At 43.5% G+C, this 26,765-nt stretch overlaps 1 protein-coding gene across 4 annotated transcripts in view; it reads left to right on the plus strand.

Moving 5' to 3' along the window:
- Window positions 1-26,765, plus strand: part of LOC138261322 (uncharacterized) — an 888,401-nt gene that overhangs the window by 305,049 nt on the left and 556,587 nt on the right. For all 4 annotated transcript variants that reach the window (XR_011199068.1, XM_069210158.1, XM_069210160.1 and 1 more), the window contains 4 exons: window positions 1,418-1,576; window positions 5,083-5,201; window positions 22,359-22,646; window positions 24,504-24,659. Coding sequence is in view for 3 of the 4 variants with exons in the window: in XM_069210158.1 (XP_069066259.1) it covers window positions 1,418-1,576; window positions 5,083-5,201; window positions 22,359-22,646; window positions 24,504-24,659 (722 nt within the window). In the remaining variant the exon portion in view is untranslated. The remainder of the gene's footprint in view (window positions 1-1,417; window positions 1,577-5,082; window positions 5,202-22,358; window positions 22,647-24,503; window positions 24,660-26,765) is intronic.

Below are 26,765 nucleotides of genomic sequence, written 5' to 3' on the forward strand. Positions count from 1 at the left end.
CCTTTATACTTGTTAAATATGATCATATCGGTGTCAGGATACTAAGGGTGACCGACTCAACAAGGATTGCTTCTGTGCTGCATCTTACTTTTTCCTTCCTCCATGGGAATGTGCCTGAAATCTGCATCTTTGGTGAAGAACATATGCAGTCTAATTTATTATGACTTCTCGTTGCTACCACAAATCTTATTAGTGATCAAGAGCTGTTTCGGATCAGGATGCTTACATTTATCCTTCTTTTTGTTTGCTTGTATGTTAGTGTTCAACATATATGTGATGGTTAGTCTCAACTAAAGCAATATAACATTTTTGTGCATCCATTATTTTTCTTAAATTCAATTGAACGAGAAGCCTGCTGAAAAAGTTCATTTTCTAACTTCCATTTCGATTTTCATTTTTGTCTGGGCACATCTTGCAAGCAATAGGGTCATATACAATGAAAAACTGGTGCTGCTTCTTCTTCTGAATAGCTCCACCCCGAACACACGTTTTTTATCGGTCCAAATGTTTGTCATATACTTCATAATTGAAATGGTATAGGTTTGCTACTGTGAGAATATTGTGGAAATTCAGGTAGTTTATAGATAATCTGAAATTGCCTCTGCCTGGTTTAGTTTGAAATGCATGCATGAAGCTGATTCACAAAAACGTCAATGCACTTAAATGGCACCTAAAACATAAATCAATTTCCAATCTGAAATCAGCAGCTACAGATTGATGGAATTTGGAGTCTTAGTATTTCTATCTGTAAATTTCACATATAACTGGAGAAAATGTTAAAATATGACAGACATTTATAGGGGATATGATTGACGGTCGGAAAGGGATAGAGGATGGAGGGGTGTGGTCATGCAAAATCATTGAAATAATTACCCAGGCTCAGATTCATTTTGCCTGCAATTTCCTCCCTTGAAAAACACATAAATATCCGGGAAAAATTGAAGGTGGCAAATACTGCAAATATCTGGGGCATGCCATGAATGTTAATTTTACATTTACAAATATTTTGAGGTGAAAAAATAATAATTGCCTCTTTACTGTAACTCCAAACTAGCAAATTATTTATCACTGCTATACGTTTTTTCTTACCCTTGAAAATCTAGTACAGCAATAGTTTTCCTTTTTCAGGCCTGGTACTTTTGTGAATCCCAAGTAAACAACATCTTTACAAACGTTATTGGCATACGCTACTGAAATGTACAGTAACTCTTTTCAATATGAATACTCTCCTAAGTATTTTTCTTTGGAAGTCAACAATGCTTAGTTATTTATTTAAAGTAAAAAATATTTTACTAAAGATATTTCCGTTGCCAACTTCCTAGTGAGACATAGATGCAATCACTGATTTCTTGATACTCAGTAGAAGGATGATATTGACACACAATTTGCAGCATAACTTTCTGTTTTTTTTTTCCAGTGGGTTCCTTTGTATGGAGTCATTTGTCACAGCTCTTTGAATCTGATGACCCTATGAAACAGCAAATTCGAGATTCTCTTCCTGAGCAGATATTAAGCAAAGAGTTTGACTGGGAAACATGGAAATATTCCTCATATTCAGATGTCACCTTCCGCTCAGGTGCTGAAACAAGCAGCTTTTCTTAATACATTGATTGTCCTTTTATATGCATATGTGTAATGAGTCCTAGATTAAAATTATTCCACCTAATGGTATGGATTTACAACCCTTTCTTCCGTGATATAAATTGAGTCCTGCCTCGTGTCATGACAACCTCATAACCCTGTGTGATGAACCTATCACAATGTTTTTCAACTTTAATTCAAATTCCACTGACTTGATTCTACAAACAAAATATTAATTTTTAATGCTGAAATTATTATTTAACTGATGTTGATGTAGACCTGTGCACAAACAGTAGAGAATTGATAGGTCGCCCGCACCTATTTCTTCTGATGAAAGCATTAAGAGTTCTTGTTTTGGAACTTACAAAAACCCTTTAATAAATAAATGGATTTAAATAGGGACTTCCACCCAATTTACTTATTATGTGAGGCCATTTACCATATGTGAAGGCTAAAAGTAAATGCTGATGTATACAAAGTGAAACGTATCAATCATGTTCCCTTACAACAGTCCTGACCAAAAGCATGGTGGCCGCATGGGAAGGAACAATGTAAGCTAGACATAAAGGACTCCTGTCCCATGGGAGACCTTGTTCTCCACCCCACATTCAACGGTATTAATGGTGAAGTACAAAAATACATTGGCACTCTTAATCTAGGAGTAGAAATGTAAGTGTAAGCGTAGATATGTATAGTCCCTTACATGTCATGACCTCCAGTGGGTGACTAGGATGCAAGCACTGGAGTCCACTCCCATGAACATAACCCGTAGCCATATCAACCTGGCTGATTGGAGAAAACGTATGAGAGAGCAGGAAGAGCATGACTGCTGCTATGACATATTTGGAGGAGCCTGCCAAAATTGCAAGCTCTCTATCTGCAACTGAGAACTGGTCCTTTACCTGCCTGAGTTGCACTATAGTGAATCAGTATTTGTGGAACATGAAAATGCACTTTACCTTCAGAGATATGTCATCATGGTTTTAGGGCTTCGTTCCTTTATGTGCATAGTGTTCTGCCCGCTTTATATATTGAGACATTTTTGTGGGCACTACAGAGGAATGGGTATATTAAACCACTGATTTCTGGTGGGCAAGAACTAAAAGTCTGCGCTTATGCACACTAAGTAGTACTTTTTACCACTAGTCCAAATGTGTGTGTGGAACCGATTGTAGAGGAAACGGAAACATTTGGTGTGGTATCTGGGTATAAACTGGGCGTACCTAAATGTCAAGTACTCCTGAATCATAGTTTGGGTATCCCACTGAGAGTGGTGGTTAACACGGCTGCTTATCTTGGGGTTAAATTAAGTGCTCAAATTGATAAAAATTTTAAGCGAAACTATGAAGAGCTACTACAGAATGTTAAGGTAAAGCTGCGGTCCTGAAATAATCTGCCAATTAGTATTCTTGACCATCATAACATCATTAAAATTAATATTCTCCCACAAAATTTCCGGGCTACACCACCAGCCCAGACTTTGTTCTTTAGGAAGTTAGATGAGGTGAGCAATTGGACAACTTAAGCTATCCTATAGGCAGAGGGGGCTACACCTCACGAATTTTAGGTTATATTTTTGGGCAGCTCTGGTGGGGGGGGGGCTGCATAGTCTGCTTACTATGGATTAATTGGAATTATCTGCCTTTTGTTATCGCCTGGCTTTAGGCTCAGACCAATGGCATTTCCTATACCGCATTAATGACCCCAACTATTACAAACAAGTTTAAGTTTGTCAGGGATGCTGTAACTGCCGAGAGATCTCCTCCTGGTACTCCTTAACGCTAATCCATCAGGATACCCTGCTTTGGGACAATCTGTCATTTCCAGGTGCTTTTATCAGCTCTATTTCCAAGGAATGAGCAAGACAAGGGCTGGTCTCAGTTGGACAACTATACAATATCAACAGCTTTTGCTCTTTGGCCGACCTACAAGCTGATTTCAGCTTGCCTCATAACCAATTTTTAAATATATACAGCTGAGGGATTTTTTTCTCTCCAGAGGGTGGGCTGGGCTGATCAGGAAAGCTCTACCGTAATGTTAACATTTGTTCGATCTGGTCGGTCATCCTTGATAAGCAGAATGTATCAGGGCATTTGTGAAAAGAGAGTTCCGGCTCGCAGCTAAATTAAATTGAATTCTTTCTTGCAAAGTATTGCCATCAGAAATATGTAGGGCACTGCAGACTGTGGTGGGTTAAGTGTGTTTGCTGAACCTTAAACTGTACCAATTTAGGACAATCTGTATGCTTTATCACACTCCTGATAAATTAGTGGTATGAGGGATGCCTAACAGTTTGGACAAAGCAAAATGCCCTAAATGTGGTGTGGATGCAGCAGATATCTTATATTTGTTTTTTGTATGTCTGGCTCTGGGGGAGTACTAGGAGAAGGTAGTCAGAATTATTACGATCGCTATCAAAAGTGAGTTTTCTCTCACCCCGGGGGAGGTCATATTAGGGTACTAGCCAGAGTTCGATATTGGGTCTAGACGGTTGATCTCTATTTTGATTACCACAGCCAGGCATTGGATTGCTAGGCAGTGGGTGGTAGCTGACCCCCCCTCATCCTAAAGAATGGTGGGCAAACATATGGCAACATTTTGATCTTGAAAGGGCTCTGGCTAGGGCCAGGGGGGCTTGTTCAATCAAAAGGTTCGAGAGAACATGGATAAGATTTAACCGGGAGGGGTGATGATTTCAAAAAGCCTTGGATGAGCTCAACTCTTTAGAACAGGGATTAGGCATGTTCTTTACTGGGCCTTGTGTTCAAGGCCTTTGGTGCAGGCTGAAACCCCCCTCCCCCGCCTCCCATTTTTGCCTTTTTGCCTTTATGTCTGTTCATGTATTTATGCATTTATGTATATGTATGCGGTACTTGGCAGCTCTCCTAGGATTTTCCTCTCTATTGTTTTGTAATCTGTACTGGACTGGCTCTAAAAATTAAATTAAAAAAAAAATGTATTTGGAGGATTAAAAAAATGTGTTAATTTAGAATGTTTTCACATTTACAATGTTTTTTAATCATATCACCACAACCTACACAACACATTCTGAATGCTTAGATTTGAGGTGCTTGGTATTGATTACCAGGTGACATAATATCATTGAATGATCATTAAAAAACCCATTACTTTGTGCGAGTAAAAAATATATTGCAGGTGCTTGGCACTCAGCTGAGTGCACCTAGTGTGTCATGCTCACTAGGATTTTGCATTTTATGTTATGTTAAGTTGTCATTTTATTTTATTTTTATATCATAATTTTCGTGTTTCAATATCACACTTCATAACGCACACAATCATAGTATACATTACGAAAATTGTTGTTACTTATATATGCATAAACTAGGCCTCAGTTCAACTTTGTGAAAGATGTCCAATTTATTTTTGCATATATTCTAACTTTTTGTTGCTGCAAGTTTACTATCTGCCAGAAACATCCGTTGTCATCGGTACCACTCTCTTTGTGATGTGGTATGTTAATTTTACATTCTGACATTTCAGAGACTGGTGGTGCCAACATAGAGGGATCCTTGGTGTTTACTTCATCATCATTTATCCCACGATCAGCGATGGCTAATTTGACAGTCCATGCAATGGGTCATGCCATCAACCTCCTGGAGGTAAGTTAGATTTTGTTATTTGTTAAATGTGAGAAATTGGGTTGTTGGTTGACTGGGGTGTAAGCCCTGGTCAAGCAGCAACCACAATTCTTATCAGGCTGAGGCACAAGTCAACTCCAAATTAAGGTGTGCTCACCCTCTGCTAGCTTGGTACATAGAAGTCAAACTTTACTTGAAAGCAATGTGTAGAGTATTTGTGAAACACTTCAAACAGTAAAACAGTAGAAACACCATACAAAAAGATTCCACACCAGGTGAGAAAAATAGAATTGAATTTAATAAATAAAACAAGACTAAATCAACAAAAATGTAATAAGTAGAACTTGACTTATGAATTTTTAAAGAATAAATTGTAAAATAGTACTTTGAAGCAAGAATTGCCAATGGGGGACATTTGGTTGCATCGGACTGAGACAAAGTCAAATGTTCAGGCTGACCACGATGGAGCGCAGGCCAGCTACAGGGACCTATTTAAACACATGGAACCAAATTATCTTAAATCTTGATTGTATGGGTCCGAAGCAGACATGCATCGTGCAGCCAAGGCAAAGTGTTGGCTCTGAGATGCTTTGAGACTGTGATGCAAGCACCTGATGTGTTAACATCAAGGATCCTGTTGATGGTGCTGCAATACGAAGACCAGACCAGATTGCTGTAGCAGTGATGCCGAGGTTCGGTGTTGCTGTCCAGGCTGCCGTTGAGGAGGGATGCAAGGAGCTTGCACAGAGAAAAAAACATTGCGCAGTGGAAGTTCTTACAGCAATGCTTTGGTCCCAAGATGTGGGGTACAGCGATTATGCAAGCCTTGTTGCGTTGGTTCCAACCCAAGCAGTAGCTATCATAAGACGGTTCTGCTTCTTGCAACAGCGGAAATGCATTGGTTTTGCCCCCACAGCAGAGATGCATCGTTTCCACTGGACCAAGCATCTTTGTCCCACTTCTGAGTTGGGGACTGGAAGTTATGAATTGTCTTCTTCAATGTCAGAAATTGCTAAGGATGGAAATGAATCAGCAACAGTCATTGAGTTTTGACAGTCGGTCTTTCTTTCACCATCTCGAGCTGACAATCGATGAAGCTCAGGCCTGAAGTGAGAAGTGCCTCTTCTAAAGGACTTTCGAGGTCAGTGGGCAGTCACCATGTATCACTACTTGAAATGTTTTAGCTTCATAAGGAGAATCAGATTTTCTCTTTCACAGTTGTTGAGCGATCACCAAATCTCCCCTTTGGAATGAGAGGTCTTTTGCATGTCGCCTCTTGTTTGCATACATTGTTATTTTCTGTTTTTGAACCAAGTCACTTGTACATATCAAGTTTTCATTAGTATCACTCTTTGTGGTCTACTGAGGTATCTTTGTTGCCATTGCTCTCCATAACATTACTTGCAGGACTTTTACCTGTACTTGAGGGTGGTTTGGAATGATAAGGTTGTAAAGTAGGGTTCAGCACTAGTCTTAAATTGAGCTTCTCAAGAGTTGCATGCTGCACTGTTTTCTCTAGCGTACCTTTAAAATGCTCAACAAGTCCATTGGCCTGTGACCACAAGGGTGTGATATTTTGATGTTTGACATTCAGATGCTCCAGAAATGTTTTTTAAATTATTTTTTGTTAATGGTTGGACCACTGTCCGACTTTATAATAGATGGCAAAACCCATGTTGCAAATTTGCTATCAAGTTTCTCAATCACTCGTTCACCTGTTGTGGATGAAAGATCCCTGATCAATGGAAGACGTGAATATTCATCTGTTATCACCTTTAAATGATGTCCATTATCAAGTGGAGCAAAGAAATCGATGGCTACATTGTCCTGTGCATGTTTGGGGAGTTCTGACATATTTAGCTTATTTTGAGTGACTTTGGTTGACAGGCAATTGCATATGTGACAGGCTTTGAGCTCCCTGTCAACTCTTTCATTTAGGTTTGGAAGCCAAACATTGTCTCGAAGAGTTCTATTTGTAGTAACAATACCACGATGTCCTTCACGAGCCACATTTATCACTTTTGTCGTAAACTTTCTGGAATCAGGATCCTCACAGAATAACTCCTTCCTTAGTTATGGATAATTCATTCTTGACATTCTTGTACTTTTGATATTCGCATAATTACTTATGGGGTTGATTATATTTGTTCCATAGTTGATATGTAATTATGGTGGTCATTATGAGTCTGGTGGTGTTGGACCACCCCACCGTCGGTGGAGGTGCAACTGCCTACAGGGTGGCGGTCCGGACCTCTGTAATACAAGTCAGGTAGAAAAATGTGAGCAGAGCAGCCACTTCACCGTTGCTACCGCCAGAGTGGGAGAGCCGCCACAGACGGCGGGGGCCATCTTCAGGCTGGTGGAAAGGCCCTTCCCGCCCACCGTAATACAAAACACCACACCGCCAAGATTTTCAGTGCAGAACCACCGCCACACAAAGCCTAGCGAAGTGAGCCATACGTAAGGAAACACTCACCATAGGGACACAGATGACGCTGAGGCCGACATGGAGCATGAACTGGAAATCTTCCCAGTGCTCATCCTTGCGACATTCCTCCACGACCGTGATGGCCGACGAAGACCACAATGGTGAGTACAGCCTCCTAGCACACAAGGGAGTTAAGGGGACATTACACACACACGCCACACACATCCCACACACACACCACCACGCCCAAACACCCCAACGCACGACCCCAAACTAGGTACACAATCTGTACAGGTAGGCACTTACGTGACACATGAACAGCAAGAAAATGTGAAGCACATACCTGTGTGCACGACCCTTCCACATAAAATCACAGGACTACGGAAGAACATTGCACCAACATGTCTGTTGGCCAGATATATTTAACCAGAAACTCTAGGCAGAAAAATAAGTGTAGACAAGGCCATGGGCCAGTCCATTTAAATTGTCCGGCTGGCCCCACAAGGTCGACACTTGACTCCTACCACGACCGTTGCCTCCTCAGGGAAGGGGCATCAATGGGGCAGGCAGACAGCTCAGGGAGCAGGGGTAGGGGGTGGCGGGGTGTGACTCAGGCTTGGGAGGGGGCTTCCCTGGCTTAGGTTTTGGAGTGGGTGGAGTTTTGGACTTGTCCTAGGAAGGAGTGGGAGTGGGCTTGGACTGGAGTGGGAGTGTGATCAGGCCTCCTACATGTCCTTTTCCTCCCTGGGGAACAGGCACAAGTCTGTGAAGGGACAACTGGGGAGGATACTGACGAGTAAGGAGTGGATTTGGTGAGGGCAATGCAGCGTTTAGGGACAAGACGAGTGGGCCAGTGGGTTCGAAAAGGTTGACACAGGAAAGGAGAAGCTTCTTAGGTGCACATGGAGTGGTTTTGCAGACAGGTTTGGGAGTGGAGGTAGAGGGAGTGGAAGTATGTGGTGTAGGAGTGCTATCAGTTGATGCAGGTGCGTGCTTCGTCTGCTCATGTCTGGTGGATGGCTGTTGCGTGGATGTGTGGGTATGCTTACTGGGAGGAGGGGCGGAAACAGTGGGAGTCGACAAGCAGTTAGTGTAGATGGATGTTGGCGCGTCTGCAGGTCTGGTGAGTGTGCTGCAAGTGGCATCGAAAGTTGTCGTGGTGACTGCGGGTGTGGTGTCTGGGGTGCATGAGTGGATGTCAGCAGTTGTGGTGACTGTGAGAATGGTGGCTGGAGCAGTGACTGAGCGTGCAGAGAATGTGGGTGTGCATTGTGAGGTGACAGACAGGGAGGAGGGGTGGTTGACACAATGGGGGAAGTGGCTATTATGGGCGTGCAATTGGATGTTGGGTGTGTGCCTGCTTGTGGTGGACATGTGGTGCCTGTGTTCCTCTTTGACTTTCTTGTGTGTTGACTTGGGTGCATGCTTGTCTGTATGTACGCTTGGGATGGGTGAAGGGAGTGGGGTACAGGAAGGGGCAGAGGAGGAGTAAGGGGGACGGAAGAACCAGGGACACCGGCAACCGTCAAAGAGGAGGCCAAAGCCTGAAAAGATCTCTGTAGGCCAGTCATGGCACTGTGAATGCATTCCTGGTATGCATTGCATTGCTGCATCTGGGATGCCAGCCTCTGTATTGGCATTCATGATTGTTGTCTGCCCTACAGAGATGGTTCTCAGGAGGTCAATAGCCTCCTCATTGAGGGCAGCAGGAATGACTGGGGCAGGGACAGAGGTGCCTGTGGTGAAGGAGATGCCCACCCTCCTGGGTGAGCGGGCACGGGCAACTTGGGGAGTAGCTACTGGGAGGGTCGGTGCTGGTATGGGAGGTGGCGGAAGATCTTGAATATCAGGTGTTTCCAGCTTTGTCCACCACCACCAGGGAGCTGCCATTGGAGGAGCTGTCAGAGTCACTACTTGCAGCGGTAGTTGCCTCTCCCATGGTGCTCCCCTCACCCTCCATCCCACTGGTCCCCTCGGCATCAGTGGTCTCTGCCTCCTGGTCCTGTGGGCAGCCGCATTCTCACTCGCCAGTGCCTCTGTTCCTTCGCCAGATGATGCTAATGCACACATGAACACAAGAACACAAAGGAGGGGGTAGGAAAAAAGGATGTAGGCTGTCAATAGCTGACTGAATGGCATGTTGGCACAAATGCACTCCCACCCATCCCAGGCACTATCCCTCAACATCACCCACTACATCAAGGTAGGTACCTCTAAGTGGTGCTCTAGCTGCCACAATACACCGACCTACCTACACTTCACTGCCCAACTACATCACCATTCATTCTGTATATTTCCAAATAGGTTGAGTTTGAACAAGGGAGAGGGATGCTGTCCCACCACAATGTGTCCAGTCAAAGAGGACATACACCAGACCCACTAGGTCACCTATGGGACCTGTGACATGGCAAAATACCCACCCCTTCTAAGCAGAATTCACAATCCCAATTAAGGAAAGGGGGATGCCTGCATGGACATACCTTAGTACCACCCAGCCACTACTTGCCAACCACCCTTTTGCACCCATCTATACTTCACAAAGAGCAATGTTATCAGTGGTGGTACTCACCCCCTTGTGGCTGCTGTGTTGCCTTCAAGCGCCCATCCAACTCAGGATTGGCCACTGCCAGAATGCGGGCCGTTAGGGGGGGTCCTGGTCCGATGGGCATCCCTTCTTCGTTGGGAGGATGTCCCCAGCTGGGCCTCTGCGGTCTTCCGTGCCCAGTGTCTCAGGTCCTCCCACTGCTTCCTACAGTGGGGGCTCCAGCAGCTGTAGACCCCATGGTCTGCATTTCTTTGGCAATGGCTCGCCAGTATCTCTTCTTGTGTAACAGGTTTGTAGATTGTGTGCGTGGTGTTCGTGGCAATAGCTATGGTGCAATTGGCATGGCAAAGGATTGTGGGATGTATGTGTTTTATAGTGCTGTGTGGGTGTGTGTGATGTGTGTATATGTGTCTCAGGTGTGCTGCTTGTGAATAACCCAATGCATAGTGTTGTTCTTGGTGGGTGCCATCACTATCTGCGGCGGTCCATACTGCCAGTGGTGATCCGCCGTTGAACGACTGTGGGGCTGATTTGTGATTCATATTATGGTGGGCGGGCTTTTTATTGGCGTGTCGGTGACGGGTTGCTGAGTCCTGCCTTTCCGCCGTTGTTGGCCCTGGCGGTGTGTGAAATGTAAGACATTTTTGACGGTTTCCCTTTTTGTACTCAAAATATTGCGAAATGCATTCTGCCGACACTGTCGGTCTTTTTGTGGTCGCGAGCACGGCCGTCGGCGGTGTTTACTGCCAAACTCATAATGAGGGCCTATGTCTTTTACCTTTAACATGTCACTATCATGACTCATAGCAGTGATGATCTGGGCAACCAATACCGCAGCTCTTGTACTTGACTTGACAATGAAATTGATGTAGGCCTCAGCCATTTTGGAAGGTGTACTGTGACCTAGAATAGGCACTCTTGAAAAGTAGTCAGCAGGATTTTGATCCTTTCCAGGTTGATGCATAATTGTATAATCGTGCTCTTGCAGTCGTAGTCCCTTTCTTTCAATTTGAGGAGGCATCTTGGCCTTTGGATTGCCAAAGATAGTAAGCAAGGCTTGATGATCTGTCACCAGCAAAAAAGGTTTTACATCCAGGAAGACATGGAAATGTTCACAAGCCCATGGCACAATCAAACTTTCCTTTTTGGGCTGCGAGTAAGCACATTCTGTTTTGAGATAGACTTTGGCTAGCAGAGGCCACAATATGTCTTCTTGCATTTGGGCATAAAGGGTGCTGTGCAAGTATACCCCTGACAGGGCTAGCATCAACCAAAATGTCAGTATGGAGCTTTGGATTGAAGTTATGCCATTTCGGTAGCATATTCTATTGCATGCTTGATTCTGTTGAAACTATTTTCACATTCTCTTGACCATTCAGACAAACCATTCTTGGTTAATTCTCATAGTGGAGCACTGACAGAGAGAAAGTTCTTTATGCATCGTGAACATGAGCTGGCCATTCCAAAAAGCGAACAAACCATTGAAACATCATGTGGGGATTTAGCATTTGTTAAAGCTTGCACTTTTGTAGGATCAGGAAACATGCCCCCATCATTAAACATATGCCTAAAGAATTTCAATTTTGTTTTACTGAACTCGCACTTTGCACTTAAAGTAAAACCTGCATCACTGAGGAATTGACATACTTTTGTGAAAACTCTATCGTGCTCCTTTTGTGTAGCTCCGAAAATCGATACGTCATTGCTATGGTTAAATGCATTCATCCCAGGTTGTGTTACACGTTGTATGACACCTTGGAAGAGTTCTGCAGCCGATGACACACCAAAACTAAGTCTCTTGATCTAAACAAACCAACATGTGTAGCAAAAGTTGTAATGTATCAGCAGTTTTCTTCTGGCTCTAACTGATATTAACCTTTATTCAAATCAAGTTGAGAAAAGACCTTGGCACCATTTAATTGTGTAATCATGTCAGCAATGTGTGCGGCCCTGGATGTATCTCTAATTTATTCACTTTGTTTGTATTGCGCGTGTCAACGCATATGCGCACAGATCCTTCATGGTCCTTTTTGGGCACTACCACTATGGGAGAAACTTGTGGCGTTGGACCAGTGAAATGTGGAGTAATGACATACTTTAGCAATGATTCAATTTCTTTTTCAACAGCTTCTTATAAATTCAGGGCAACTTGTCTATGTCTCTTAGCAACAGGACGGCCATCCTCATTAATATGCAGTTTTACTTTCATGGTCTCTAACTTTCCCAAACCATGAAACATTGAAGGGAATATCCATATCATATCCAGTGTTGTGTCAATGTCACCACTTCTGCTGTCCAAATTCACAACCTCCAAAACTTGCCAAAAGATGTCATCTTCCATATGTCCTTTCTCTTCAAAATGTCATACAGGTGGGGCTCCTTTCTTTTCTCCCACAAAACAACTGAGATCATAACTATACTGAGTATCAGGAAAATGTGTGCTGTGGAGTGTCGGTGAATGAATAAGGAAAGATTCAGAATAACGTTCTCTTATTTTCATACAGATATCGGGCTTCAGACAGCTCCATTCCTTGAAGCATGAAGCAATGCTTTACCAATTCCAGGGTCTTATGGAAGAAGGTAATCATTCATGTTCAAGAAAAGGAGCATGAGAGATTTAAAAGATCATAATTGATACATTCTAATAAAGAAATAAAAATGGATGTGTTGCAAAATGTTTTGCCAATGGTATCACCAGGGGATGTCTTAGCAGCACTGGATATAGAAGATGATTATAATCACGTTCCAGTTCCTCAGCAGATTCACTGATTTGCTGATTAGTCCTATCAGCTCCAGTCTGTTGTTCACCCATTTGGCCTCAGGCCTACCCAAAGATGTTTTCTTACATTTTAGATTTCTAAGTACAATTCTACATGAGAAGTGGAGAATGGTCAGTCCTCACATGGAAGAGTGATTAGTCAAGGTACCTTAATTAAAGCAAGCATCAATGGAAGTGCTCAGGGTGTGAGGCTTGCTTTAGAATCATAGATTTCTTAAATACTGGATGAAATATATTCTCACCTCTGTCCAAGATGTGCAATACATTGGGACTAGGTTCAGGACAGATTTGAGACTCTTCCACTAGAGAGGTCCAGAAACTGAAGTTGCATCTGATACAGATCATGGGTTGATCAGAAGCTCTCACCCTTTGGCAGGTCAGACTTCAAAGTGGTAGGATAGTTGCATTATTGATAGTCAAATTGGCTTAGTTTCCTATGGAGTTGGTAGTGCATCACATATTCAGATTCTGGTCTCCACCGGAGGGGGTTGGGGTGGGGTTGAAAAATCCAGTTCCAGTTTTCCATCATATCTGAAGAGAGAGGAAAGAGCAGATATCTACCTCTTTCCTGATAGAGGCAGTGTCTCTAGCCGCCTTTAGGCAGATTACAATAACAACAGACACCAGGACTAGAGAGTCAGAAAACACTTGTGGAACTCTGTCACCCCAGAGACGTAGGTCCTAGGGGAAGCTCTTTATTTCTTCATATGTACAGAACTGTTCACAATTTTACAAGATCACCATTCCTTTCAACCCCTTGACTTAGCCTCTGCTGTACTTAGCCAGGCAGTACGATCACCAAAGCATACAGTAGCCATCTGAATGGCACAAAATCCATAAATCTTGTCAGAATTATCTGCAGGAAAGGCCAAAGGGGAATGTCTCATGTAATGCCTCTTTTGGCAGAACACTTCCTTCAGCGATCTGGACAGCTATCTAGGATACGTTTCCTTGTCTTTCTTTGTCTCTCCTGTACATCTGAAATGTATGCATGGGGTTTGCCTATCTTGTCTTGTCTAAGATAATTTTGGTTCTTAGCCTGATTACTTTCTTCCTTGGTATTGCTCACAATTTCTAGAACCAACAGCTTGGCCAGTAGATGACCTGTCCTATCTCCTAAGAGTGCATCTTTCAAAATCTTAGGTTTTATTAATTTTGCATTTTTATCCAGGATGCCCCGGTTCCTTCTCCACAGAAAAATGTTAGTAGATCAAAAATGGATTTGTCCAATATTCCCATCTCTAAAGAGATAGAAATATTTCTCTTCTTCAATCTTTTTCCCTCCAGAAGCTCACACTGCCCACTGGACTTTTGAAAGGTTGGGACTTAAACATTTAGGGCTTGATTTAGATCTTGGCAGTGATGGTCCCACCATTGGCTTTTCGGCTGAAAAACATCCCCGCTGATGTGACGCTTTGACAGCCATATTTAGATGTTGGTAGTCGCATAGATGAAGGCCCACACTCAAACTGCCATTAACGGCACAATAGGGAAAAGTTACTGGCAGTTGCGCCCCTGACCTCATTCCCGCTGTGCAGATTTGAATGTGCCATACCACCAAGAAAAACGGGGTGGCCCAACCTCCATGTTTGAGATGGTGGATTGGGGAGGAAAGGGGGTGAAAATTCACAGTTTTCCACATTCCACACCTGTTTTCGACTGGACATCACTTGACAACACCTACTGTCACAGCTGCCACTGAACCACAGAAAAAAACATGACCACCCTGTCGCCGGACTCGAAGGTAGGGACACAATATTGCCAGGGTATGTTGAGTGGGCACTGCATGGGAGGTCGAAACCACCGCAGGTATATACATGTCACAGTCATTTTTTTAATCACTGTGACATGCAAATGTCGAGGTGACAATTGTGTCACACATAGCTGGGAACACACGGGTACAACACGCATATCTCAAACATACACAACTGTCATTGTGGTGTCATCATTTGTTGCAAAATTAATGCTGGCACCACAATGACTGTACAGTCACACTGGACAATGATGTCCATGTGTGGGCATTGCAAGGGAACCTGTATGGATAGGTTTATGCTAACTTTTGTGTATGTGAATCAGAACATGTATGTGTATGCAGATTGTCTGTTTGAGAGGGAGGGAGATGGAGTGAGTGGTGTGGTTGTGTCTGTATGTGTGTGACTTGCAAATGAGACTGGTGTTGTGTATGTTGTGCTGCCGTGTGACACATTCAAATGAGTGTTGTTGTTGTGTGGTGGTCGTTGTAGTGCTGTGTGTAGTTGTGCTTGTGTGTGTAGTGCTTTCCTCTTATTTAGTTTCTAAGCACTAACATAACACAACAGAAATGCACTTCTGAGGTCAAAGAAGACTTTTATTGTTGTTAATTCTTCCCCAACCACAATATTTTATGTATGACGAATTAGTAGCTTTCAAGTCCGAGTTAATCAAACAAAATATATCAGTTTGCAATATACACAGCAGGTTATATTTATAAGATATTGAATGCAAAGCAAAATAAATACTTCACCGTGTGGGAATTATCTACAGCTTCATCTTTCTAAGGTCTGCAAGCTGATGACCCCTGTCAGCCGCGAGAAAGAGAGATTCATCTACCCACACGGGATTGCTGGCAGCTGGCGCCAAGCTCCAGCACGAGGTCCGGCAGATTCGAATCTGACCCTCTGCAGCCTGTTACATTCGTTACAAAGGTGTGCCCCCTCCTCTCAGACCTGGGAAACTGAGCAAGCCTTTTGAAGACTGGCCAGGTCTCCAAGACTACTCCTGTTCCCAAGCTCAAGCGAAGAAAAAAACAACACCCATGTACTCTCTCTTATCATGTCTAGTCTACTGTGAGAAAAACATCTTGGTTCTCTGGTGCAAAAACACAGCTTGGAAAAATACAGCTTGGATTCTCAACTGCAATGTCTAACTCCACGTTAAAGGCAATGGGCAGCTAACCTAAATATCAAATGCAATGTCATGTTAAAGGCAATAGGCAGCTAACCTAAATATCAAATGCAATGTCTAGTGTCATGTCAAAGCCAATAGGCAGCTGAGCTGAATACAAAATGCAATGTCTTATATCATGTCAAAGCCCATAGGCAGCTGAGCTGAATACAAAATGCAATATATAATATCATGTCAAAGCCAATAGGCAGCTGAGCTGAATATAAAATGCAATGTATAATATCATGTCAAAGCCAATAGGCAGAATATCTAATAGCATGTCAAAGTCAATAGGCAGCTAAACTGAATACATCATGTCAAAGCCAATAGGAATGCAATGTCAAAGCCAATAGGCGGCTAGACTGGATACAGCATGTCAAAGCCAATAGGCAGAATACAGAATGTAATGGCTAATGCAATGTCAAAGCCCATAGGCGGCTCAACTGAATACAGAAAGTAATGGCTAATGCCATGTCAAAGCCCATAGGCGGCTCAACTGAACAAAACATACCATGTGCTACTGGTGAACATTGAGCAACTAATATGCGCAGTGGTGAAACACAAAGTCATTGGTCAAAACAAACTTTATCAAATGGCAGTACATTCCGCCCTTTGACCAATGAATTTTTGTTTCACATATCTCTTGTTTCAAACAAAAACAAAAACATCAGCACAAAAAAAACATTATATTTGAATGATCAAAGCAATCCCTGTAAAGCAATAGAAGTGAATTAACACATTGATCTCATAACTTTTCACATCAGATACATCTACATAGAAAAGACTGGGCAATTTTTATACTCTGAATGAGTCTCTAATTCAACAGTGTTAGCAATTTGATGTGGCATGAGTTCTGCTCATGTAAAGGTGCACGGTCCACCTGAAAGGTTTGCTGGAAGATAAGCAAAAGTCAGAGTTCCATACGAGAGGGAAAAAAAATAAATAAATCACAGCTTAGTTGCAGTGGAAGAATGCAATCAAACAAGTTGAACTTGAACTGAAGGCGCAGTTTGCGCAAAATGGATCCATGGTGCTGGCACTTTACTCAGCCAGGTTCAGGTTGGGGATTCGGTCCCTTCCCTGACCCCACACGCACACACCGGAAGGGGGACCACACAGCACACTCAGGGACAGTGGCGAAACGTGGTAGGATCTGCAAAAGAAACAAGTATGACTTTTCTTGCAAATAACATTTTTCATTTAAACTGCACCCTTTCTCTTTCTTTCCCTGTTTTATGATCAGCAGGACGTTTTTGGGGCCCTTTGTTATATTCTCTGCAGGTTCTGGAGGGTCACTTGGGGCTTCAGCCCACACATCAGCACTGAGGTTTTTATCTGCTGCGCCACAGCTTCCCTTTTCTTGCACTGTCAGAAGGGCTGGGGCAGACTCCTTCTTTACCAAACCTCCATTCACTGCACTTTTGTCAATTTGGGCCATTCTGTCTCCAATTTGTATGAATTAATCAGATTCTTTTCTAGGTATCAGCATAATTTCGATTTTTCCTTGGTAATTTGCAGCAATCACTCTCCCTAAAACCTGATCAATTTGCCATTTCTGTCCTGGTAACTTTCCTCTCCCCAACTGCTCTGTGACTGCTTGCATGACAGATTGCTTTTGTGCGTGCTGCACAGTTTTTATCAAATCTAGGGGAATGTGCATCTCTCTCATCTCTGCCCACCTGTAAGTGGCTTTTTCTCTCAGCTGTTCACATTTCTGGGGCACCCACTTAGCCATCCCCACTAAAGCAGAATTCTGGGTGAACACTTCTCTCTCTGCATTTTTCTCATTAACATCTGCAAGGTAATTGAACCAGTTAGGTGCTAAAACATTAGCAATGAACCAAAAATCAGCGTAAAAATGACACATCTCACGTAGCTCTTGCTTTAAAATCTGACACACATTATACAACGCTGTTCCTTCTACTGTGCCAGAAAGCAACATTTCAGTCAATGAATCATTAGTAAAACAAACATGCTTTTTATCTTCAGTAGACACGAATTCAAATGGTGCACACAACTTCATTGGTAACTCTTTTACCTGTGGTACTCTAGCCCTGTCTTGCAAGTACCAGATCCATTGTATGATTCTAGCTAGGGGCACTATTTTCTTTCCTTGTTCATGATTTAAATGTACATAAGTATTTCCTTCTTGCACTGCGCAGAAACCTAAAGTCTGCATTATTTCATTTGCCAAATCACAAGCGCGCAACTGCATATAATTTTTCACAGTGACCATATACAAAAGTGTTAGGATTTCTCTCAAATGAGGGCTATTCTTTTTCCAAAAATCAAACAAGCTAATGAAACTCGGGGTGTCTTGCTCTAAAATCCTTCGTTTTACTTGTGCATTTTGCAACGGTAACTCGTAAATCACCTTCTGAGCTCTCTCGTCCGTGTTATCAGTTAAGGAATGCATTTTGTCTGACAAAAACCCTGGCTCACACGAAAACTCAAAGCAGCTCGGAGCTGTCTTAACCCCCTCATTACTGGAATGGGACAAGAAAGATTCTTCAAAAACAGCCCTTTTATAACTTTCAGTCGGGCTAATTTGCTCACGTAAATTCCTATTTTCATGTTCCAACTTCCTACATTTCTCCTGCATTTCTCTGTAAGCAGATAAAGGTATCCAGACCTTTCTGTCATCATTACTTCCAAAAGACACGTTTTCTACATATATACAACAGGAATTATTTCTCAAAACATTATCAGGCCTTTTAGCTACACATGCATTTTCTTCTGTAATTCCCCAAACAGAAAACAATTCACAGTTTTTCTTAGCACCATCAGGCAGTTCATCAACACATGTATTCTCAGACATGGTCTGCCGTGCTACTGTGATTCTCCAAACAGAACAATTTCTGTAATTCTCCAAACAACAAAAAAACAATTACACTTTTAAAGTGTGCACTTAGAAATCTACTAACTCGTCAAACCCCTTCTTAATCACCTCTTAATGACCGACCCCACGACTCCAGGTACCAATTGTAGTGCTTTCCTCTTATTTAGTTTCTAAGCACTAACATAACACAACAGAAATGCACTTCTGAGGTCAAAGAAGACTTTTATTGTTGTTAATTCTTCCCCAACCACAATATTTTATGTATGACGAATTAGTAGCTTTCAAGTCCGCGTTAATCAAACAAAATATATCAGTTTGCAATATACACAGCAGGTTATATTTATAAGATATTGAATGCAAAGCAAAATAAATACTTCACCGTGTGGGAATTATCTACAGCTTCATCTTTCTAAGGTCTGCAAGCTGATGACCCCTGTCAGCCGCGAGAAAGAGAGATTCATCTACCCACACGGGATTGCTGGCAGCTGGCGCCAAGCTCCAGCACGAGGTCCGGCAGATTCGAATCTGACCCTCTGCAGCCTGTTACATTCGTTACAAAGGTGTGCCCCCTCCTCTCAGACCTGGGAAACTGAGCAAGCTTTTTGGAGACTGGCCAGGTCTCCAAGACTACTCCTGTTCCCAAGCTCAAGCGAAGAAAAAACAACACCCATGTACTCTCTCTTATCATGTCTAGTCTACTGTGAGAAAAACATCTTGGTTCTCTGGTGCAAAAACACAGCTTGGAAAAATACAGCTTGGATTCTCAACTGCAATGTCTAACTCCACGTTAAAGGCAATGGGCAGCTAACCTAAATATCAAATGCAATGTCATGTTAAAGGCAATAGGCAGCTAACCTAAATATCAAATGCAATGTCTAGTGTCATGTCAAAGCCAATAGGCAGCTGAGCTGAATACAAAATGCAATGTCTTATATCATGTCAAAGCCCATAGGCAGCTGAGCTGAATACAAAATGCAATATATATAATATCATGTCAAAGCCAATAGGCAGCTGAGCTGAATATAAAATGCAATGTATAATATCATGTCAAAGCCAATAGGCAGAATATCTAATAGCATGTCAAAGTCAATAGGCAGCTAAACTGAATACATCATGTCAAAGCCAATAGGAATGCAATGTCAAAGCCAATAGGCGGCTAGACTGGATACAGCATGTCAAAGCCAATAGGCAGAATACAGAATGTAATGGCTAATGCAATGTCAAAGCCCATAGGCGGCTCAACTGAATACAGAAAGTAATGGCTAATGCCATGTCAAAGCCCATAGGCGGCTCAACTGAACAAAACATACCATGTGCTACTGGTGAACATTGAGCAACTAATATGCGCAGTGGTGAAACACAAAGTCATTGGTCAAAACAAACTTTATCAAATGGCAGTACAGTGTGTCAGTGTGCTTGTGTAGCTGAGTGTGTAGTTGTGTTGGCTGTTGTGGTTGTGTCATGTGTGGGTGCAGTGTGAATGGTGTATGTAGGTTGTGTCATTTACTTATGTCAATGTGTGTTTTTGGTATGTATGGGTTGTGTTGTCTTGGAATGGCTGTGGGTTATTGTGCATATGTGATGTGTTGTGTAGTGCGGGGTTACACATATGGTGAAGGAACAGTGTCTGCCACTTACCTCTATTCCATAGCCCCTGCCATTGTACAAAGTCAATTGGGTTCTGCCGCATCCTCCGTCTGCAATCTATCAACAGTCTTCCGTTTGCAGAGTTGTAGCATCTAAATACGGCAGGAGGAACACCGTAGACTTAATGGTCTTCTCACTTCTGCCGTTGACGGATCTTGGTGTTAACAACCCAAATCTAAATAAAACCCTTAGGCTTTTCCAGTGATGTGGTTTCTGTAGTCTAGAATTACTGAAGACAATCTACTCTTAAGGGTAACGATCATCACTGCTCCTTCTTTCAAAATTGGTGGAAAGATAGAGAGATATTGAGATATGATTGGGATTGTGGAAGTAGTTTTAGTCTTCAGTTTCTTTCAAACAGGTTCAACATAGGGCTGACACGTTCAACTTTAATCGTTCAGCTGGAAGCCATCAGAGTCTTCTGGAAACCCTTGACAGTTTTAAAATATTTAGAGCCATCTGCTTTAAGGCAGTCTAAAGGATTATCAGTGGTCAGGCCTCTTTCCAGCTCTTTGGTGCCCCTTGCGATCTTCTTTTAGTTCTCAGGAGATTTATCATACTCTTCTTTAGAGCCTTTAGAAGGGGTTTCCTTAAAGAATTTGTATCACAATGTTTTTTTACTTATAGCCGTTACATGTGCCTGTCCTACAGGACAGTTTGGTCCCATGGTTCACACTCCTCCTTACTTGAGATTTGTTTCAAACAGAATTGTTCTCAGGTTAGGGCCTAATTTTCTTTCCAAGTGTACCACTAATACCACTAAATAAAATCTGGAACAGGAGATTTCCCTTTTTTTCTCTGTCCCAATTCTGTTTTCTACCCCAATCTTTCCATGCTTCAGATTGACGTTGAGTACCCTTTATTTATCTAACCATAATGGTGGAGTTTTGTTGTTGTGATGTTTCATTTGTTAATTTGGTTCTGCTAAGGAAGGTCCTAACCCCCACGGTCTCTTCTCTCAGTGTGTGGATCAGATCTGGCATTTCATTAGTTTCTGATGCAGATGGATTGGTTTGCCTTACTTGTATTCTGGGCAGTCAGCTCGAGGAATGTCAGCTTCTTGGACCAAGGCCTAGGGGGTTTTCTGTTTCTGACATATGTAGGGCTGTTTCCTAGGTAGTTCCCTCCAGACTTTTGCTTGATTACCTCTTCCAGGTCCAAATTATTAAAGAACTGCAGATTGGTTCTGCTGTGCCGTCTTCTTGGATTAAATATACTTGGTGCTGTTCTTTCTCATTTTGTATTAAAGTATACTTGGTACATCCTCATAACTCCTAGTGCAAGGAAGGGGAGGACGAAATAGCCCCAGAAGGTAAGAATGTAATGGCTTGATTAATCCCTAGTATTTTATTTTCTTCTGTGGCTATTTTCCTTGTCCCTTTTACACCCTTCTTGCCCTCTCAGTTGTTTACTTTTGTCTTAGACCGTAGAGAGTGGCTTATTACTTGAACAGAGTTTGCAGGTGTCTGACCTTCTTTAGACGAATATACATTAGAGGTCAAGGGAGGGGTTGTAAAGATGAACTCGTATTTTTACTCTGAAAGGAGGCCTCCGGTGGATACGCAATGTCTCAATGTGAAAGGAACAAGACAAGGAAGATGCCCTTCAGAAGAGATGAAGATTATTGTGAGTAATCCGACATGTGGCAGAATTTTCATGAAAAAGTGCAGCCTTCGTGCATTTGCAGTGTGGCATGGAAACATTCAGCACAGTGCAAAGAATTGGCCAGGTGAAAAGAACTGGCAAGGCCTTTTCACAGACTGCATAAACACAGCACTGCAGCATGAGCCAGCAAATGATGCACTTGGCCCATAATCTCTCATCCTATCGTATTAATAATGCTTTTTCATTGAAATGTGAACACCAAAGGACAAGGCGGTGAAAACCATTTTTAACAGAAGCATGTAGCAATCATATATTTACTATAAACTAAAATACCTTAAATTACCATGTGTGTTTTGTATTTCTTAACTTTACCATCTTACTGTTATATATATATATTTTTTTTGCTGAATCAGCTTGGTATTCGATTGGAAAATGTGGAAGACCTCACACAGAGGTTTCTTGGGGAGCATGCTGCTGCGTTGATGGACATATTTAATTTTGCCAAGAAAAATGAAGACAATCCATCCAAAGCAAACTCCCCCATTGACCCAGCTACAAAAGCAAAACAAGAGAAAAGAACTGTGAAAAGACAAAGTCATGGTGATCATCATGTGACCAAGCCTGACAAATCTAAGTCAAAGAAGGGAAAAAACAGCTGCTCAAGTGGAAAATATAATAGAATAAATGAACTCCAGCAGAAGGTATGGTTACCCACTTAATGCAGTCTTATCGTTAACACAAAAACCTTCATTCTTATTTCTTTGTAGAGGTAAAATCCTCATGATTTTTAAAAACAACTACACACAATTAGTCTCTAGGGGGCCCTGGGGTTCGAGTCTTAGGTTACAAGGGGTATCAGATGCCGGGTCCACTGTGGTCATGAATCCTAGATCCCCTAGGGAGCAGAGTATGGGGTCCCCAGCGGTACCACCTTCACGACATCGGCCCTCGCTCCTCAAGGGAACCAAGTCTTCTCGGTGTCCCTGTTCTTGGGTCCTCCTGGGAGCACTGTAAGCTGAGTCCTGCAGGAGTAGCAGGTATTAGGTACCCCAGAAACACGGGGTCCTCGGTCTACCAGGGTTAGAGAGTATTGAGTCCCCTGATGCTGCCAGCTGTAGGGTCTCCCAGAGACAGTAGATCCTTGGTCCCCCAAAGCTACTGAGTGTTAGGTTCCCCAAGGGTATCGAGTCCTAGGTCCTGCAATTGGACCAAGTCCACAGTGCCCCTGGGGAACTGAGACCTGAACTACGGTCCTGGGTCCTCTTAGGAATACCATTTCCTGAATCCCCCAGGGTACAGAGTCCTAGACCACCCAGTGGTACTTAACCCTGGATCCTTTGAGGGTACGAAATACTAGGTCCCCAAGGAGTACCCAGTCCTTGGTCCCCCTGGGGTACCATGGTCCCTTTGGCCACTGGGTCCTCAGACCTCTCGGGGAGCCTTCTCTAATGGTACCAGGTCCTGGGTACCCCAGAGGCACAGGGGCTTTGGTCCCTGGGGGGTACTACGTATTAGTTACCTGGCGGTACTGATCCTTTGGTCTCCTGGACACACTGGTTCCTTGGTCACCTACGGTAACAAGTACTAGTTCCCCCTGGAGTAAGGTGCTTTTGGTCTCCCCAGGGGCAATGAATTCTCAGTCCCTCAGGGGTACAGAGTCTAAGTTCCTGTGGGGGTACTAAGTCCTAGGAGTCCCAGAGGAACCAAGACCAGGTTCCCCCTCTGGTACAGGTCCTTAGTCCACCAGTGGTCCTGAGGTCTAAGTCCTGTAGGGGAACTGGGTCTTCATTCACCCAGGGATACTGAGTCCAAGGTACTTTAGGGGTACTGAATCATTGGTCTCCCAAGCAGAATGGATCTTCTGTCCCTTGGAGGTACTGAGTTGTAGGTACTTGGGGGTCACTAGGTCCTCAATCTCCCAGAAGTAACACGTTCTAGTTCTCCCGGTAGCACCGTATCTTTTACCTCCCAGGGGTAAAAGGTCCTGGGTTTCCCCGGGTATACCGAATAAACATTCCTGGGGTACAGAGTCCTAAGCCACCACAGGAACACTGAGTACTGAATTCCCCCAGGTTTACTCAGACCTTGATCCCCTGGGGGTACTGGTCCTTAAGTCCCGCAGAGGTACTGAGGGGGAGTCTTGGGCCCCAGAGGATACCAACTCCTTGGTCTTCCAGGTCCTCGATTGCCAAAGGATACCAAGTCCTAGGTTCTGCGGAAGGAGTGAGGTCTGGGCCCCCCCAGGGATTCTAGGTTTGCACCCCCCAGGGGGTACCAAGGCCTGGGACCTCCAAGGGCACTTATTCTGTGATTCCCCATGGGTGCTGAGTTATGGGTTCCCCAGGGGTATCAAGTCCAAGATCCCCTGGGGCATTGGGTCCACGGTCACCTAGGGCATAGGTTTTAGGGTCCCTGGGGGCTCTGGTTCCATGTTCCGCTAGGGTACCGCGTCATGGGTCCCCTGGTTGTATCTAGCAACAGTCATAAGATAATGTTGTTGATGGCCTCTCCCTCTTCACACTTTAAATTTGTTTCTACACTGTTTTTCTTCTGTCCAGTTCATGAGGGGCTTGGGGAACAGGAAGGAGCTAAATTGTGGTCTGAGCATGAAGGTATTTGGACATGAGCTCAGCTTTTTGGACTGTGATGATGTCAAACATGAGCTGAAACACTACTCCCTGAGCGTGGCAGAATTGGCTGTCAAGCTTCTCAAGGTAACATATGATATTCTATTTGTTTTGAGTAAAAGTGACTTTTAAAATAAAAAGTGTTCACTTTCAGCAATTGCTGTCATTTAGAGCTGAGTGGAAATTCTACTTTATCAATGTTGGTGCTTTTCCTTACTATCAGTTGTTATCTGGTGGTAAGGAAAGGTATGAATGGTCCCAGATTTGTACATAATGTGTCCAAAATGGTCATTTTAACTTGTTAGTCTCCACTATTGTACTGATTTGTGAATCATGTGCAAACCTCATAAAACACTGAAAGCAGATTTTATTTATGCCTGGGAGTTTCAGAGCCAGCTTTTCACCGGACTCTACTTGAGCCCTATATTGTGATATATGAAAGAACATACTAATGATTTGTGCCTTTTTTGAAAGGCGACCCAGAATATCACACTTCAAAATTCAAAGTCTAAAGGTGTCTTTATGCTAGATGCTTATCCGGCATCTGGCGAGAATTGGCAGATGCTGAGTCCATCAAACTGTTGCTTTTCCTACCTCACTTGGAGACAGTAGAAACATTGGGGGTCATTCTGACCCTGGCGGCCGGTGACCGCCAGGGTCACCGACCACGGGAGCACCGCCAACAGGCTGGCGGTGCTCCCGAGGGCATTCTGACCGCGGCGGTTCAGCTGCGGTCAGAAAGGGTAAACCGGCGGTCTCCCGCCGGTTTACCGCTGCCCCAGTGAATCCTCCATGGCGGCGGAGCGCGCTCCGCCGCCATGAGGATTCAGACACCCCCTACCGCCATCCTGTTCATGGCGGGAAACCCGCCATGAACAGGATGGCGGTAGGGGGTGCCGCGGGGCCCCTGGGGGCCCCTGCAGTGCCCATGCCAATGGCATGGGCACTGCAGGGGCCCCCGTAAGAGGGCCCCAAAAAGTATTTCAGTGTCTGCTTTGCAGACACTGAAATACGCGACAGGTGCAACTGCACCCGTCGCACCCCTGCAACTACGCCGGCTCAATTCTGAGCCGGCGTCCTCGTTGCAGGGGCATTTCCTCTGGGCCGGCAGGCGCTCTTTTGGAGAGCGCCCGCCGGCCCAGAGGAAATGTTTGAATGGCCACCGCGGTGCGGTCATTTGGCGGTGGTACCTTGGCGGACGGCCTCCGCCGTCCGCCAAGGTTAAAATCACCCCCATTGTTTTTACAATGGCTGCGCCCCTCACATTTGCACAGCAGGTAATGTGCCTCAAGGCCATGCATATTTAGTCGATGTGACTTCTTGGTTGAATTTATTTATATGAAAGGACATGCTACGAGGTACGTAAAGCGCTGCTCTTTCAGCACCCAGAGAAGAATCGATTTTAAATATACGTAAAGAAGTGCCACAATAACGAATGTCTAATAAAAGATAGGGGGCATTGTTAATGTTTAAGGACAAACCAAAGGTACCCAGTCAAGCTAAATTGTTTTTGAAAAAAATAATCGTTGAAAAAAAGCAACATCACACTAATAGATATAAAATGTGACCTTGTTAGTCCCACTCTGGCACAGGGAGTCTCCAAACGCAAAGTGAACGCCATGACAAAAGAGCAACAAGCCCTATAAAAGATGACGTCTGTGGGCAGGCTGCACTGATGTCTCCTGTCGTCTGAGGTTTGATCTGTGTAGTGGCATGGTAGTGGTCAAAGAAACAAACTCGTTTACCAATTGGTGCCTGATTTCCCCATTAATGGCTCACATTAAAGTTGGAAATGTGTTTCTTATGATTACTGACCCTTTAACTTCTGATTTGCGGTCCTCTAGACTGATTCAAAATGTGAACACTGCAACCAAGCAATGGCTGACAGGGCTCAGGGATTGCCTGATTCCACGTACGAGGTATTGTGAATGCTGTTCTAGCAATGCAATCCCAGAAGAGGTCGGTCTCAAGGCACTTATCGCTGTAATACGTTAGGTACTATTTTATTCTTTATTTCAAAAACTCTAGTAGACAGCTGACGTTGTCATGCCAGCCCTAAAACTATTATACCCATTCAAGTGCGTACTGGACAAAATATGTTAATTAAACTAGTAAATCGAAACAAATCTGAGAAAAACAAATGAATACATATACAAATCAAAGTAATACATTTCTATCAAAATAAGGAAAATA

This window comes from Pleurodeles waltl, chromosome 10, assembly GCF_031143425.1.
Source record: "Pleurodeles waltl isolate 20211129_DDA chromosome 10, aPleWal1.hap1.20221129, whole genome shotgun sequence".
NCBI classification, from domain to species: domain Eukaryota; kingdom Metazoa; phylum Chordata; class Amphibia; order Caudata; family Salamandridae; genus Pleurodeles; species Pleurodeles waltl.